Source organism: Cervus canadensis, chromosome 21, assembly GCF_019320065.1.
Source record: "Cervus canadensis isolate Bull #8, Minnesota chromosome 21, ASM1932006v1, whole genome shotgun sequence".
In the NCBI taxonomy this organism is placed as follows: Eukaryota; Metazoa; Chordata; class Mammalia; order Artiodactyla; family Cervidae; genus Cervus; species Cervus canadensis.
This window is the reverse complement of record NC_057406.1, coordinates 9,169,342-9,185,993: the sequence shown is the minus strand read 5'-3', so window position 1 is coordinate 9,185,993 and position 16,652 is coordinate 9,169,342. Positions and strand designations below refer to the sequence as shown.

At 54.1% G+C, this 16,652-nt stretch overlaps 1 protein-coding gene across 1 annotated transcript in view; it reads right to left on the bottom strand.

Moving 5' to 3' along the window:
* The window catches only part of NPTXR (neuronal pentraxin receptor), a 42,307-nt gene continuing 25,655 nt past the window's right edge, over positions 1–16,652 (bottom strand). Inside the window, exons 4-7 of the mRNA XM_043439897.1 lie at positions 8,601–8,829; positions 7,425–7,672; positions 4,612–4,791; positions 1–4,296 (exon numbers count right to left, since the gene is read on the bottom strand). Of these exons, the coding sequence (XP_043295832.1) occupies positions 4,072–4,296; positions 4,612–4,791; positions 7,425–7,672; positions 8,601–8,829 (882 nt within the window). The 3' untranslated portion in view covers positions 1–4,071. The remainder of the gene's footprint in view (positions 4,297–4,611; positions 4,792–7,424; positions 7,673–8,600; positions 8,830–16,652) is intronic.

Sequence of the window (16,652 nt, the reverse complement as noted above, 5' to 3'; positions counted from 1 at the left end):
TCAGAGTAAACATCACGTTTATTTTGGACATTCAAATTTACAAAAACAAAAAGTAACAAAAACCATGACATAGCACACACACACACACACACGCGCACACACACACACATACAGACACATGTTGCATCTCATGTCACTTTATATACAAAATCAGGCGGGGCGGGGGAGGCGGGTTGCCAGTAGGATGCACTAATTTCACAGTGTCTGACAGCTCGACATGCTCATTCATTGCTCAGCCTGGGCCCACATGAGCCCCTCCCCCACCCAGCAGGGTCAGGGGCCAGGGGGAGGGGTTTGGAGTGGCAGGCAGTTGGGACAAAGACGGTGAAGAGAATGATTCCACCTTTTGGGGAGGGGGGAGCAGTGTCCCTTCCCCAGTTTGCTCAGAGCAAGGATGCTGGGAAACATAGTAAAGAGGGGACCCTTTCAGGGGGCTAGGACCACTGCATCATGGAGTGAGCACTGAATGCAGAGTCAGAAAGCTGGGCTCAGGTCCCCCAGTGTCCCAGCTGGGTGGCCACGAAGACTGCTCATCCTCCCTGGGCCCTGGCATCTTCATCTGTAAAGAGGGCTTCGGAGCCCTTCCTGTCCACACCTGTGGTCCCAGGTATTGCACAGATGTGGCAAGGTGATCGGCCTCTTGGGATGTTAGTTAGGGGCACCATGTGCCACAAGGTGGGAAAATCTGGCAGATAAGAGCTCTGAAGCACCTGGCGCAGGGCTGGGCCCAAAGCAGGGGTTTGAGAAGGGGCAGCTCTCTCCCCTTTGCAGCCTGGGACTCTTGGGAGACACCCAGCTTCCTCTCCCTTTTCAGCTCTCCTGGAAACTCCAGCCAATGAGAGAAGGGCTACGCTGTGAGCACCCCGCACAGGGACAAGCTCCCTGAAGGGGCTGAGAACCCTCCCTTGGCCTCACCCAAGGGGACCCTGGCCCAGGGGCCAGTCCACCCCTCACCTTTGTGTTCCTCTGGGTCAGGGTGAACAGGCTCAGGAGCAGTGGATGGCCAAATCCCACTCCACAGGCAATGGCAACACCTGTCCCCTCAGGCTGAAGGGTGGGCCTTGGATGTCACCGACTTTGAACTCTGGGTTCCATCACTTGTGGGCTGATTGACAATGGGCAGGTTACTTAACTTCTCTGGGCCTCCATTTCTCTACTTGTACAATGTGGCTGAGAACAGTCCTACTTAGAACTGCTGTGAGGGTGAATGAGTTGATCCCTGTGAGGTGCCCAGCATGGCAAGTTTACAAGGGTGTAACAGACATGGTTCCAGCCTCATTTTCAGCTGGGACTAGCTCGAGGACGCAGCTGAGCACCTCTGCTCCTCCCCGTCTTTTTGGCGTGCCCGGGAGTAGCTGAAGATCAAAGCTGGAGTCCAAACAACAGGCATTCAGCAAAGAAGGATAATCAGTAGACGGAGGAGTGGGGACTTGGGACATTCATCATTCTGGAATGGGAATAGGGACCCAGGCCACTCACCGATGGCCCAGACTCAGAGCCTACACGACAACATCTCTGGTTTTGTTCCTGTTCTCTCTGGAGGGCTGACCAGGGTGATTCAACACAGGTCAGAAGTTTCATGATCACCATGACAAAGCATAAAGGACTTGGGATGATGTTTCTGGGTGGGCTCGAGTGACCAAACAAGTTCTCTATCACCTCCTTCCTAAGATTCTTTCTTTCCCTTTAAGGCCTCCACAAAAGCTGCTCCCTCAAAGACAATAACAGAAACCCAATAAAACCCAGTGTTCCTGAAATCTAAGTTCCAAATTTCGCCGTCACCCCAGCAACAGCGTATGTCATTATGAGATGCTTGACCCAGCACTGGGGCTGATGTCATTGGCTGTTACCAGGGCAACTAGATCTGGCAGGTTCTGGCTAAAGCACGCCATCCCTCCTTCTAGGGGGAGTTGGGCTGGAAGTGCTGAATGGTCTATTTGCACTCTTGAAATGGAAACGAGGATCCGGGGGCTGGAAGCAACAAGTCTTGGAAAAGCCTCCATGGCCCTGCGCCCCACAGTCTGTAGCTCAGGCATCATGCCTCAGGCTAAGTGGATGTGGGGAGCAGAGACAGGGAACCAAAGGAACAAAAAGCCACCAGTGCCCATCTGACTTAAGTAACCAACAGCTGTCCAGACACCCGGTAGGTGAGTGGGGAGGGACCCCAGTGTTCTCAGCTCTCCATTTCTGCCAGAGTGCCTGGAGATCACACCTCTCCCACCCTACCTTCCAGGGATCAGGGGTGGGAATGCCAAGATGTCTGTATGTTTCATACAGGAAAGTGGTCCAGTGTTGGAAAGCATTGTTGGAATGTTGGAAAGCATTCTGACCCCTCAAATGTCAATCCTCTTAGGTTTAGGCTGGACTCAAAAGACTCTCACAGGCAAGAAGTATGGTGTGGGGGAAAAAGCACTGGGTTCTAGTCCTGGCTCGGCTCCATTGAGCTGTGTGACCCTGTGCAAGTCACTTGCCCTCTCTGAGCTCCTCATATGAGCAATAAGAGGTCAGACTGGGTGGCTTTTCTCAGCTTTTGATATTCTTCCATTGTCTTGGGGGAGCCGGTGGGGACTCAAGTGTAGGGCCCAGGCAAGCCACCAGCCTTTTGAAACACTCAGATGGGCAAGGGTGCCAGGCTGGGGGTGATCCAGAAGAGCTGACCTTAACAATCTGTGTATGAGGTTGGTCTGCTTTGACCATTGCCCCTTGCCCTTGACTCTCTGGAGCCAGCTGCTGACCCTGACCCGTGCCTAGCCAGATCCCATATGCTGCCCAGCCCCAGGGCCTGCCCCTGCTATGCTCCTTGACCCCTAGGTAGGTTCTCAGGCTTGTCCCACCCTATCCACCTGGAATCATAGACCATCCCACTTTTGATCTGGAGAGCTCTCAGAAATGACCAAAGCTCGCAAATGAGGAAGGCCAGCTGGAGAGGACAGGGACTGACAGCAGATGACACAGCAGGCTGGCAGCAGAGAAGACCAGAACCAGGGGCGCCTTCTCATCCAGAGCCCTGCACACCGCTCCATGCTTCTCCCTGCCCTCTCCGCTTCTTTCCTTCCCCAAAGGCTGCAGGGACATGCAGAGCGGGTCAGTACTGTGGCTCTGCCAGAGCCTGGGTCTCCTGGGGCACATGCCTCTGTCCCACGCTATCCCCTCTGTGCCATGCTGTCCCCTCTGTCCCACGCTGTCCCCAGCCCAGGCTGAAGTGGTCCAGGCCCTGTTCTGGTCACAGAAGGCGCAAGGTGACCATACCAGTGGACGCAGCCATGGGTGGGCCTCCTGCGATCTTGGTCCACAACCCTTCAGGCTGGAGCTGGGAAGGGAATGTCCTGGAAATTGAGGTGGGGCTGGGCCAGGCATGGAACCAACATTCAAAGCAACCATTCAGCACACAAAGAAACAAGGAAAGAGGAGGAAGAAAGGGTGCAGGTGGGGGGGGGGTTGGGGGGGGAGAAGCTTCGTCAAGATTTCCCCTGCCCATGACTGGCAGCTGGTGGAAAGATGGAAGGGGGTGATTCTGAGTCTCCTGTGTGGTTCTGTCATTTCCTCTCAGCTGGGGGACAGCTCCACAGCCTGCGATGGCCTTGAAGAGGAAGGGGGCACACCTGCCTCATGGAAGAAAGGGGACAGATAACCATCCTGCCACTGAGACAGTGAGCCCTTTGCCCATACACAGCCCCATGGATGGTGCTGTGCGATCAGTGGAATCAACTGTGGTTGACGGGTGAGGGGACACAGGATGAGAGACGGCTCCACTCTAACGCCAGTGGTGGCGGAAGAGCCATGGGCTCTGTGATGCACTCCCTGCCAGGCCCTGGACTCACCCCAGGCTTGACCTCTTGACTCGAGCTGCTTGTCCCCATTCAAGTGGGATCAGAGGACAGACATCAAAGGCAGGGCATTCTGGAGGTGTGGGTACAGGTGGGGGAAACGGGAGGCATGGCAAAACAGGAGGAGTGGGGTAAAAAAGGAGACCAGTGCGTGTGTGAGTAGGCTAAGGAGGGAATGCTCTCCCGCCTCGGAAGGTCCCCGAATTGGCAGGCAAGGGAGGGGGCCCCCCCACGAGGTGGCCCCTCAAGCCTTGGCCCTGCCCTTGCAGACATCAAAGGCGGCCTTCGTTGCACCCCCAAAGGCCTCCACTAGCTTGTCCTCCCATGGGAGGATGTTGCCCAGCAGTGGCCCCGTACAGTTGGCAATGCCCAGGACTTGGGTTGGTGTCAGGGCGTGGTCCCAGAGGTTAAACTGGGCAATGTCACCCACGAAGGCCTGGGTGGCATCAAACCGGCCGCCTAGGGTATCCTGGACCAAAAGAGCAGAAAGAAACAAGAAAGACATGGAGTGAGGGAGCAGAAAAGATAAGCAGGTGCTCAGAAAGTCAAAACTCTGTCCCTGCTGAAGCTCCGCCCCCTCCAGGTTCTAGCCCCGCCCCAAGGTCCTAGCCACGCCCCAAGGTTCTAGCCCCTTGGGCCGGTCTCACTCAGTCTGCCCATCTGCAGAATGGCTGGGTCAGACTGACGGCTCACTTCTGTGCTCTCAGGGACGCTCCGCCTACCCCTCCTCCTGAGGCGCCCTTGGTGGGTGGGATATCTAGCTGCATCCCACCCTGACCCTTACCTGCTCCTGGCCCAGGATAAGGATCCCATGAGGCTTGATGGGGTGCCAGGCGGCCAGGTTCTCACCAGAGCCCCGCAGGTCCCCATCCTGGTAGGCAGACCACAGGCCATCCCTGGTGGTCCAGGCGATGCAGATGTGGTGCCAGCCATTGTCCTTCAGGCTCAGGGGTAGCTGGGCCACCTGGAAACACGTCCCCCAGCCCCAGGTCAGAGGTGCCACAAGCCCCAAGGCTGGAGCAGTGGGATGAGGGATGGGGAGACCAGTGTCCCTCCTTCTAGGGGCTTACCCAAGGTCTGACCCTCCCTGTCCTCCCAGCCCAGTGTCTTTCCACAATGTAGCAATATCATCAGGCACTTCACTCAGATCACAAGGGACTACTCAGTATTGGTTTTCGGTTGTTTCTAGGTAGTTTATTCACTCTGACAGGCCTGTAAGGTCACACAGGGTGGGAGTTGTATCTCACAAGCCTCCCTTCCCTGAATATCTCACATAGTGCCCGGCACACAGCTGGGCTCAAGAAGTGCTGGGAATGATGGAACAAGCCTTGGACTCGGAGGCCAAGCGCTGTCAACCAACACCCTGTAGGACCCTGGGGAGGTTGCTCGTTCCCCCCCGGGCCTCAGTCTCATCCATAAAGTCAGGGGCTTGGGCAAAGGATGGCAAATATGCAGCCACCTCTGCCTCCTACTCCACCCAAGGCAGACATGGCTAATCAATCATGAGCCTAGACTCAACCTCGGAATCTTTCTCATCACAGTGCTCTTGGAAGGCACTGCTGATTGATTGGAGTTGGCCTGTGAGATGAAAGGTACTTGCTGCTTGTGGATTTGGGGCTCCCAAGGGCTCTTTCATCTCCTAGGTTCTCCGAGATCACAATTTATTACAATATTCTCTGAGGCCTACTTGATGCCAGGCCTTGTTCTGGACACCGGGGGATATGGATCCGGTCCTAAAATGAGCTGAGTCTGCACAGGAGGGGAGGACTTCAGGGACAATATCACAAGACAGAGTAACGTAGGGGCCATGTGGGAGACACAGAGGCCGTGAAGGCCCAGAGGCAGAGAGGAGTGTGGGAACAGAAGATGTGAAATCTAAACACATCTGGAAGTATAATGAACTCTGGAAATTCCACTGTAAGGCCCCCCAACCAAGGTGGGGGGCGGGTGGCCGGTTTGCACAGCAGGGGCAAAGGATTAGAGACTGGAATAAAATGAGAACTGTGAGTAGCTTGTGAGGCTGGTACTCAAAAGGCACCAGAATTTCAGGAAATTGGGTTGCCTTGTGCCCTGTCCAGGGTGCTGAATTCCTTCTATTATACTAGAACCAATTGCTACCATGGGCAGAGCCAAGGATGGCAGCCAGGGGGGTTATGAAGGGGAACTGGGTAGCATGATCTAGATGTCACCCAGCTACCCTCTGATGGACTTAGAGGGTAAGTGTGTACTGGGCCACAAGGGAAATTCACTGTCCTGTGGGCTTATCTCTTTCCTCCTCCTCCAGGACACCCATGAAAGGCACCTCCTGCTGAGCAGGGTTCTGCTGGGTGTCAGCCACTCCCAGCAGTTCTATGTGGCTGTGGGCTGGTCACAAGTGGGTGCAGTATATGTTCTCTGCATTTCCCAGGGCATCTCAAAAGACCAGCATGCCATCAAGACCCAAAGCAATATGTCAGGCTGGGGAAGATATCTGCAGGGAATGGAGTGATAAGATGCTCACCTTGCTCCCCCTTAATCACCATGCCCCTGCTACATCACTCCCCCTGTCTCCCCAGCTTGTCCTGCCCTGTCCACTCCTGGGAGAGTGGTGACGGGGTGGGAGTCCTGGGCATGGGGAAGATCGGTGACCCAAGGGCAGAACAGTGGAACCCAAGACCCCCAAATCACATCATCACCCCTTCACCAGCTTTGTGGCCAGGGTGTGTTATTTGTCTTCACTGAACCTCAGCTTTTCCATCGCAAAATGGGGATAATAGGGTGTCTACTTCCTGGGGCTGTTGGGTCAAGGATGATAATATGGGTAAAGTACTAGCACGGGACTTGGAGTAATAAAATGGGGGCACATTTATCAAAGTTTGTTAAATGCCAGGTTCTGCTCAAAGCCCTTTACATGTATTTAAGCCATTTAATTCTTACCACAACTATGTACAGTTGAGGTTATTATTATTCTTGCTTTACAGATAAGCAAACTGAGGCACAGGGAGGGTAAGTGACTAGTCGAAGGTCACACAGTGGGTTAGCGGCAGAACGAGGATTCAAATCCAGCATTCAGGCCAGAGCTTGACCATGGCACCAGCCTACTCGCCACGTGAGGGGAGGGGCATGGGGCTGACTGCAGGGGGGAGGGGGACAAGGAATCCACGAGCACTTCTGCCCTTCCTTCCACCTCCCTCCCCAGAGAGGTCCTAGGACCTCATTTGCTGCTCTCTTCGTTCAGGAGAATGAGCAGGGCCCTGGGGGCCCCATAGGTGCCCTGCTGTAGGAAGCACTTCCAGTCCTGCGCCCACAGCCAGGTTGCTGGGGAAGTCTCTTAATCTCTGTGATCCTCACATGCTCCTCTGTAAACACCACACCACTGACAGCCTCTCTTGGACAGGAGCTCTTATCCTATCAGCCCCAGGTCTGGCTTATCTTGAATTCCCAGAACGCAGCCTGGCATGGGTTCGTCCATCTTGGAGGCATTTCATGCATGCTGATTCTGCTGAGCAGGAGAATGGAAACGGCCCGCCCGTCTGGGACCAGCGCAGTGCAAATGCTCCTGGCAGGGTCCCCCCTGCCTCACCCCGATCCCTCCGGCTCTGCCCAGCCCCCGCTCACCTTGTCATTGATCAGCAGCTCCATGGGGTCATGGCCCGCCTCCAGCAGCACAATTTCGTTGGCCTGCCCGGGTACCGAGTAGGAGAAGGGGGTGCCCTGGCCAGTGCCGCCAGACCTGGAGCGCAGCCACATGCAGACGGTGAAGGCGTAGAGCTCGGGCAGTGCCTTCCGCACGCGGGCGTACATGTAGTTGTTGCGGATGGGAATGCTGATCTTGAAGGCATCTGGGGGACTGTAGGCCGAGGACCCTGAGCGGGGTGAGCAAGGTGAACACGGTGGGGGTCAGTGGACACGGATGGGGGTGGTGGGCAGGTCATACTCCAGAATGAGGGCTACTAGCCCCCTGGAAACCTCACCTTGTCTGTAAGCCTCAAGGGTGGTTCTCACCAAGTTTAAAAGATGAAAGCTCCCTGAGAGTTCATGAGTTCTAAATTCCTATTTTTCAGATGAGGAAAATGAGGCCTGGGGAGAGGAAGTGAACTTTCAAGGTCGCGGAGCAAGCCGGTGACAGCTGAGGACTGAGGAGCCAGGTTTCCTCATGCTCACACCTGTACAGTGTCCAACACGTCATGATTTTATGACCCTTGTCATGCCAGGCCCAGGTATTGAACAAATGACAAAATTCTGATGGCAAAGGTACTCTTGAGGGTGGTTAAGAGCATGGACTTTAGAGCCAGACCTGATTTAAGGTCTAGATTCACCACTTACTGGTTGTGTGACCTTGGGCAAGTCACTTGACCTCTCTGAGCCTTATTTCCCTTATTTATTTATAAATATTTGTTTATAGTCTTATTTACAAATATAATAATTATAATAAAACAAATATTATGAATATATACATTTATACATTTTATTTATTTATTTATAGCATTGTTTATTATTAGGGAATAATAAACAGAACCACCCTTGTATGGTCTGTGAAGAGTAAACCAGCTGACATATCAAGTAGTTAGCCCACTCCCAGAATATAGTGGGTGAAAATGTGCCAGAAAATGCTAACTGGCAATGGTAACGAAACACCCCAATCATCCTCTCTGTTTCACAGCCTCTTCCCCACCACCCTATCTAGCTTTAACCTCTGGGAAACTTTTTCTGAGTGAATCTGCCACCCTGAGGACCATCCGAGGACCAAGGATGCCCTCACCCACCATGCCTTCTGTGGGGCCTAGGACCCACCATGTTCCAGTTCGGCTACCCGGTCCTGCAGGGCATCCAGCTCCTTCTCCACCTCCTGCCGCTGCTGCTGGCTGCTGTGACCGAGGGCCACGCGTTCCTTCTCCAGCGCCAGCACCTTGGCCAGCAACTGCCCCTCCAGCTCGTCCATCTTGGAGTGCAGGGTGGTGGGCATCACAGGCGCAGGGGCTGGGGCGGCCGAGAGGTTCACCCGGGCTGGGAGCTCTTGCTGCTTATGGACAGAGAAAGGGATCTTTGAAGTCAGTCAGGGGGAGGATGGAAGGAGACAAAGTCCCAGAGATGCCCACTGCCCCTGCTTGAGTGACCCCCGCTGAGCCTCGGCTTCCCCATATGTATAATGGGATGGCAATGCCTGCTTCAGGCAGTGAATGTGCACTGGGGGTCCAACAGCAGGCTGGCTGCTGTCCTCAGGACATCTCAGCCTCTGGGGGCCAGCAGTGGAGAGCTGCAAAAGTCCCCCAGAGGGTCCGACGTGCAGTTGGGGTTGAAAGCCACTGCCGAGCCCTTCATCACGGGAAGGCTGCACCCTGATGGGTCCTTGAAGAGGTGGGCTGTCCTGATCATCACTTATTTACATGCCAAACTTTTCCCAGATGGCGCAAGACTCTGTGTGGGTGCCGGGCAGACCCAGGGGCACAAACCAGGGGTACTGGAATAGGGCTCCAGTGCTGCTGTGATGGGTGGTTAAGATCACAGACTCCAGAGGCAGGCAGCCCAGGGCTCAAATCCAGCTTGAGAACCAATCTGCTGTGAAGCTTGAGGCAAATGCACCCATCTCTCTGAACCCTTGCTTCCTCTCAGGCAATATGGCACAACTGTAACTATTTAGAAGGGTTGTGGGGATGATTAGGTGGTAAATGCCTGTGAACAGTGCCTGTTTACTCTGCTGTCTAGAGCAGGGTGTTCGAGGGTGGTCTCAGACACCCCCCTCCCACCCAGGATGAGCATAAAGTGTCTTAGAGTCCTCCTTTGGTCTGTCTTAAGACCCCCACGGGAAGAAGAATTGGAACAGAAGGCAGGGAGTCTTTCTTTTCCCCTCCCCTGCTGGAGGAAACCCCTTCTGGGATGGAGGAGGGCAGCTGAGGCCATAAGTCCTGATTCTGGGAGGGGAGAGTCTCTGGTAGACACGTCATGGGAAGATGAGTAGGAAATGAATAATTCATTGAGCTTCTAGGAGCCAAATTAGACCAGTTCTGCCCGCTCTCCTCTCCTCCATGCTCCCTACTGACAGCCTGATGCTTCCTCACTGTCCTGGGGCTCTGCTGGTTCCCACTTCACCTGCCCTGGGCCCCGAACACAGGCTTAGCCCCAGATCTGAGCTCATTGAATTCTCACGATTCCTTCACCGAGCAAATATTCACTGAGCACCTCACTGTGGGCCAAACAGAAAACCAAGAGCACAACCAAGCATTCCCTGAGCGCCCTGTGCCTACAGGGATGGCCCCACAGCTCAGGGGCAAGCACAAGAGACCCCTCTCAGCTTCACTGGCCCAGCCCTGACCTTGTCAGTCATTTGCTGTGTGACACTGGGCAAGTCCCTTAACCTCTCTGAGCTCTTTTTTTTTTTTCTCCTAGCACTGTGATGAGAGGATGAATGTGTCCCCTGCTTCAAAGTGCTGGGGGTGGAGAGGGCAGTGCAGGCCAAGGGTCACTGCCACACTCAGCACCAGAGAGAAGGGAGCTGCCACCACAGACAGTGATGGGACCAGGCACTGGGTTCTGCCACTGCACCCCGAGAGCGGGAGCAGGTGGGTTCATCTCTCTGGGGTCATTTTTCCTCCTCTATAAAGTGGGGACTTGGAACATTGGACTTGCAGGCCTGTGGTCAGGATCAAAAGATGGTGCATAGCGGGAGCTCCAGCTTGACCCGGTGTGGCCACCTGTATCCCCCACGGTGTCCCACATGCGAGGGCACAGCCATCCACCTATGCAGACATCTGCTTGGTCCACCAGGTGGGGAGCCCAGGGGCATGGATGGATGAACTGCTCAGCACACACGGCCCCAGCCTATTACACGAATCTTCACTGTCCACTGTCTGGAGGGCTCCTTGGAATCCCCAGGTGCCCACGAATCCTGACTCTGGTGCTGACTAAACACAAAGCCTCAGTTTCCCCTTCTGTAAAATAGGGACAACCGGCCCCACTCTGATCACCCACAAGACAGATGTGGGAATGAAACAGTGGAAGTAACAGGTCCTTATGGACGGTAAAAGCAGAATGCATGGGACTTCCCTGGCAGTCCAGTGGTTTAAGACCCCATGCTTCCACTTCAGGGGGCCTGGGCTCGATCCCCGGTCAGGGAATGAAGAGCCTGCACACGGTGCGGTGTGGCCAAAGAAGAGAAAACAATGCAAACTGTGAGGCTTGAATACATCAAGTGACAGGGAGCTTGCTACCTCCAGAATCTTTCCTTGATCACAGACAGCTCATGGAGCGACAGGACCAGCCACCCACTGCATCTGAGGCAGTGGGACTTCCAGGAAACCTTAGGCTGAGGCAATTAGCTCATGAAGTGCCATCTACGTCAGCACTGGAAGGGCCGGGGCCAGGTCTCCTAGAATGGGCCCCCTTCTAGCCTCACTGACCCTCTATCCACTGGGCCTACCTGGGCACTTCTGAAGGAGAGTGTGCCAGGCACCCCCCCGCCCCAGCACTTTCCAGGTATTTATTCATGAATCCTCATAGCCACTCGTTTTGGTTGGCACTCTTAGTGTCCCCATTTCACAGATGGGGAAACCAAGGCAGAAGTCCTTTTGAGGGGCTGAGCAAAGCTGACCCCTCTGGAGCCGAAGCCTTCTCTCTCCTGCAAAGTGTCCTCCTCCTTCAGAGGGAGAAAGACCTGCCAGGAAGGAACAAGGACGTCAAGTGCTATTTACACAGACGCCGTTGCGGGGAGGCACGGCACAGGCTGAGGGAGGTGGGCACACAAGCTGTTCTTTTGTCAGAGCCGCCAGCTCTGCCGCCAGCAGGAAGGCCAGGGAGGAGGTGGGCTCACCGGATCCCATGTGGCCCCCTCCCCACCCCGATGTCTGCATCAGAAGAACATGACTCCCCCCACTTACCCATCTGTTGCAGGCACAGGCTGTGATGCGTGGGCTCTGGGCCTGATGCCAAGTGGGCCCCCAGCCCAAGATGGTGGGGAGACGACGCCATCACCCCACGCGGGTCCTGATGGGGGCTTGAAACCCACACTTGTCGTGCTTGGAGTCCGGGGTGGGGTTTGGTGGAAGTACGTGGGGCCTGGAGCCAGAGCCCAGGGTTCCGGTCCAACTCAGCTAACGTGCTGGGCTCATTAGCACTCGGTAACAAGATGCTAACAGAGGCAGCTGTCCTCGCTGCCGCGCACCGCGTGCCAAGTCCTGCACTCCGGAAGTACCCTGCAAACATTCTACCAGCCCTCTCAACTATCTGGGGAATTAAGGAGCTCTGCTTTTCAGATGAGAGAGCAGAGGCTCAGAGAGGTGAAGTCATCTGCCTGAGGTCACACACTGCCAAGTTGCAGAGCCAGGACCCCAGTTCAGCCCCTTCTGACTCCAGAACCTCTTCTTCTTCAGTCTTGCCCTGACAGTCTGCGTCTCAGTTTGTCGATCTGCCAAATGGGTACAGTGCCAGCTGTCCTGCCTGCCTCAAGGGCCGGCAGAAGAGGTTTCAGTGGCCGTGAGAAGGCTGGGACGATCTGGCAGGTGGTGTCAGACCCTGGGGTGGGGCAGCTTCACAGAGGGGCTCGGACAGAGGGACCTGCCTAAGTGGGGGAGCTCTGGGGCTGGGAGGGAGTGGGGAAGACCTTGCCACCTTGTCCCCATGTGGGGTCTGCTCCTTTCCCATGAGGGGCAGAGGGAAGGTGCTGGTTTTCACAGTCAAGGCTCCACCCTCTGCACAGTTCCCCTCCGCACAGACAGCACAGGGCCCAGCTCCAGGGGCAGTAGGGCAGAGAGCAGGCTTGGTGGCTGTGATGTGGGTCAGGCCACCTATCTCCCACGTTGGCTCATCCCCTAAGTCCTGTGTGAGTCTGCCCCAGCTCACACCCAGGCTCCATCAGCCCAGTGACCTTGTTACGGAAAGCCTCCCTGCCTCAGTTTCCTCATCAGCAAAAAGGGTACAAAAATAATAGCTCATAGCCTGCAGTGAGAAATGTTAACAGATATAATGCCCTTTGAGTTGGCAAATGACGGGCTATGTGTCAGCTATTATTATGATTATTACTAACACTCCTTAAACATCTTTGAAGGAGCCCATCCTCCTCCATCTCCAACCATAAATGTTTTTGTTTAATCATTATATTGAGAAAAAAAGCAAGTTACAGAAGAACAGTTGGATATCATTTATACAAAAGTGCAAAGATTCAAAGCTAGATCATGTATTTTATAAAAGCATAAAGAAATGCATGGAGTGATAAATACAAGTTCAGGACAGCGGTGACCCTCTCTTGGGGCTGGGACAGGGGAGGCCCTCAGGGACATCAGTCAGTTGCAACTGTCCTGGGTCTTAAGCGTCAGTGGGGACTTGGATGGTAGTCTTTACACTTTTGCATATGTCTTGTTTTAAAAAGTTGTTTTGGCTGTGCTGTGTATGCCGTGGTTGTATCTTAATTCCCCAACCAGGGATTGAAGCCACACCCCCTGCCTTGGAAGGCAGATTCTCAACCACTGGACTGGCCAGAGAAGTCCCCAGTAATTTTCTTTTAAAAAATGGGGGGAAAGATCCAAAAGCAGAGTCTTGAGGGTAGAATCTAACTCTAAATCTTAACCCCAGCCCAGACCACCATCCCCAGGCTCCTACTCTGGCCTTTCTCCACACAGCAGCCAGAGAGGCAGGCAGCTCAATGCAGATCCAACCACGCTGCTTACACCCTTCAGTAGCCCTCCTCTCCCACCATCAATACCCTGCCCCTCTACTCTCAGTCCTTACTACACACCCCAAGAGGCTACCCTTCATTCCAACTAAAAGGCCCACCTGTCCCCAACTCCCTCTCACTGCTGGGCCTCCGCACATGCTGTTCCTTCTGCCAAGAACACTCTTCCCACCCCCATTCCACCTCCTCTGGCCAGTACCTCCTCACCCTCACCAGATGGCAGCTTCCCTGACGCCTTAGCCATGATGCTCCAAAGGGAGAGGGAACAAGGGTATCTCTGGAGGGACTGCAGTCCTCACTCCATTCATTCATTCATTCATTTGTCACTATGTGCTGGGGCAACACAATGCACAGGTACCAGCATGACTCTCAGGAAACTGAGGCAGGGAGGCTTTCCGTAACAAGGTCACTGGGCTGATGGAGCCTGGGTGTGAGCTGGGGCAGACTCACACAGGACTTAGGGGATGAGCCAACATGGGAGATAGGTGGCCTGACCCACACCACAGCCACCAAGCCTGCTCTCTGCCCTACTGCCCCTGGAGCTGGGCCCTGTGCTGTCTGCGCGGAGGGGAACTGTGCAGAGGGTGGAGCCTTGACTGTGAAAAGGCTCCCCACTTACTAGATGTGTGACCCTGGGCAAGCTATTCAACTCCTCTGACCCTCAGTTTCCTCAACTGTAAAATGGGAATAATAATATCTACATCTTAGGATATATGTAATGACAAAAATGAAAAAATACATAAAGCCTGGCATATAAAAATGGCTGATAGGGAGTCATAACCATTATTATTACTTACTATTATTGAGAGGCAGGAGAGCATGAAAGTGAAAAAAGTGTTAGCTGTTTAGTCATGTCCGACTCTATGCGATCACATGGACTGAGGCTGGCAGGCTCCTCTGTCCATGGGATTCTCCAGGCAAGAATACTGGAGTGGGTTGCCACTTCCTTCTCCAAGGGATCTTCCCAACCCAGGGATCGAACCCAAGTCTCCCACACTGCAGGCAGATTCTTTACCATCTGAGCCACCAAATAGAGCATAGTGAGTAGTAACTGGGTGGGATGTGGGCCAGGGAGCCAGACTGCTTAGGACTGAAATCCCAGCTGAGTGACCTGGCCAAGGTTCTTAACCTCTCTGAGCCTCGGTTTCATCATCTGTGAAATGGGGAGAGTAACAGCCCCATGGTTCTTGTGGGACTAAATTGTAAGGCTCTCAGAACAGGCTGGCAGAGAGGGTGGGGTGAGTCGAGGGAAGCTCTTTCAGAGGGGCTGTCCTGCTCCCCCTTCCTCCCCAGGAGCCTGCCTGGCAGGCTTCTCTGTCTCCATCTCACCCCAGCAGGGCAGGGGCAGGAGAGCAGGTGGCAGAGGCCAGACCAATCTTGGTCCTGGTTCCCACTGCCACTTTGCAGTTGGAATGGAAAACAGACAAATGGACCTCTGTACACTGAGGGTGCCAAGAGACGGCAGTCGGCATGCAGGAGGGGAGGTTGGGAGAAGGGGGATTGGCTCCGTGAGGGTCTGTCCATACACCCTCCCGGGCTCTGAGCCTCAGAGCAAGCGACTAGACACGCCACCCCCAGGCCCCCTTTCCTCTCCCTTCACATACTCCCCATCAAGCTGCCACAGAATCCCTTCCTGGCCCTGCCTGCCCACATACCTTCTGGGCCCTGGCCCAGAATCTGCAGCAGAGACCAAGGACCCCACCCTCAGCCCATTTTCACAGAAAATCCTGGCTGTCATCTTGGCTCAGCATTCCACATGCTGTGTGGCCTTGGGCGAGTCACTCAGGCTCTCTGAGCCTCAGCTTCCCCTGGAGTCAAATGCGAGGTGGGCGGGGGCACCTAAGAGCTTCCACTTCAGGTTGGCTGCCTCGATCCCTGTCTCAAGTTCTGCGGGGATCAAGTGTCTGACTGTCCTGGGGAAGCCCAATGGCCTTATCACTCGGGGGATGGGGTGCACCAGCCCCTGACCTCGGTCCACCTCCCACAGGCAAGGACTTTACAAAATGGCCAATAAACATAAGAAAAGGTGCTCAACATCATGAGTCATCAGAGAAATACAAATTGAAGCCACGATGAGTCCACTACACACCCACCAGAATGGGGAGTGTCTTTAAAATGACCACAGCAAGGTTGACAAGTTTCACACCAGGTGGGTGTGCGAACGCTTACTGCCACTTTGGAAAAGCGTTTGCCAGAGCCTCCTAGCACTAAATATATGCCTCTCCTGGAACCCAAGCAACCACTCATGGGGATACATCCAGGAGAAATGAGGACTTTTAGCCAGCCAGGGATATCACAAGGACACTCAGGGCAGCTTGATTTGTAATAATCCCAAGCCAGAAACAACCCAAACGTCCGTCCATCGGAGAATGGGTAAATAAGGTGTTTCCCACACTGAAACACTACACATCGGTGAAAAGTAAACCTCTAACACACACATGCCATGACTGAAGGTCAACGTGCAGTGAGGACACCAGACATGAGGGGTGCAGCTCGTCTGAGTTGACCTGAGGGAAGTTCAAACACAGAGAAGACTGACCTGCAGCAATGAAAACTGGAATAGTGGTACCTCTGGGGAAGCAGGGATTTTGGGGTCACAAAGGAGCCTTCTGGGGTGCTGGAAAAGTCCTGATTCTTATTTGGATGGTGCTTTCATGGGTGTGCCCGTGTATTTTCATGCAGCTGCACATTTAAGATCTGTATCTTTTTCACAGACATAGAGAACTGACTTGTGGACACTGTGGGGGAAGGAGAGGGTGGGACGAACTGAGAGAGGAGCATGGAAATACATACGTTATCACATGTAAAATGGGCAGTCCGTGGGGATTTAGTGTATGACTCAGGAGCTCAAGCTGGTGCTCTGTGACAACCTAGAGGGGTGGGGTGGGGTGGAAGGTGGGAGGGAAGTTCAAGAGGGAGGGGACATACGTACACCTATGGCTGATTCATGTTGAGTACGGCAGAGACCAACACAATATGGTAAAGCAATTATCCTCCAATTAAAAATAAATACCTTAAAAAAGATTTGTGTCTTTTTAAAGTATGATATGTGAGCTCTTAAATATCTTGAATGTAAGATATACCTTTTAAAAAAAGGGTCACATGTAAGCCCATCCCTGTCTTCTGCCCAAGTGGCTCCTACCAGGCTTGGAACAGGCAGGAGGGGTCTTCTTTCCCAGGGG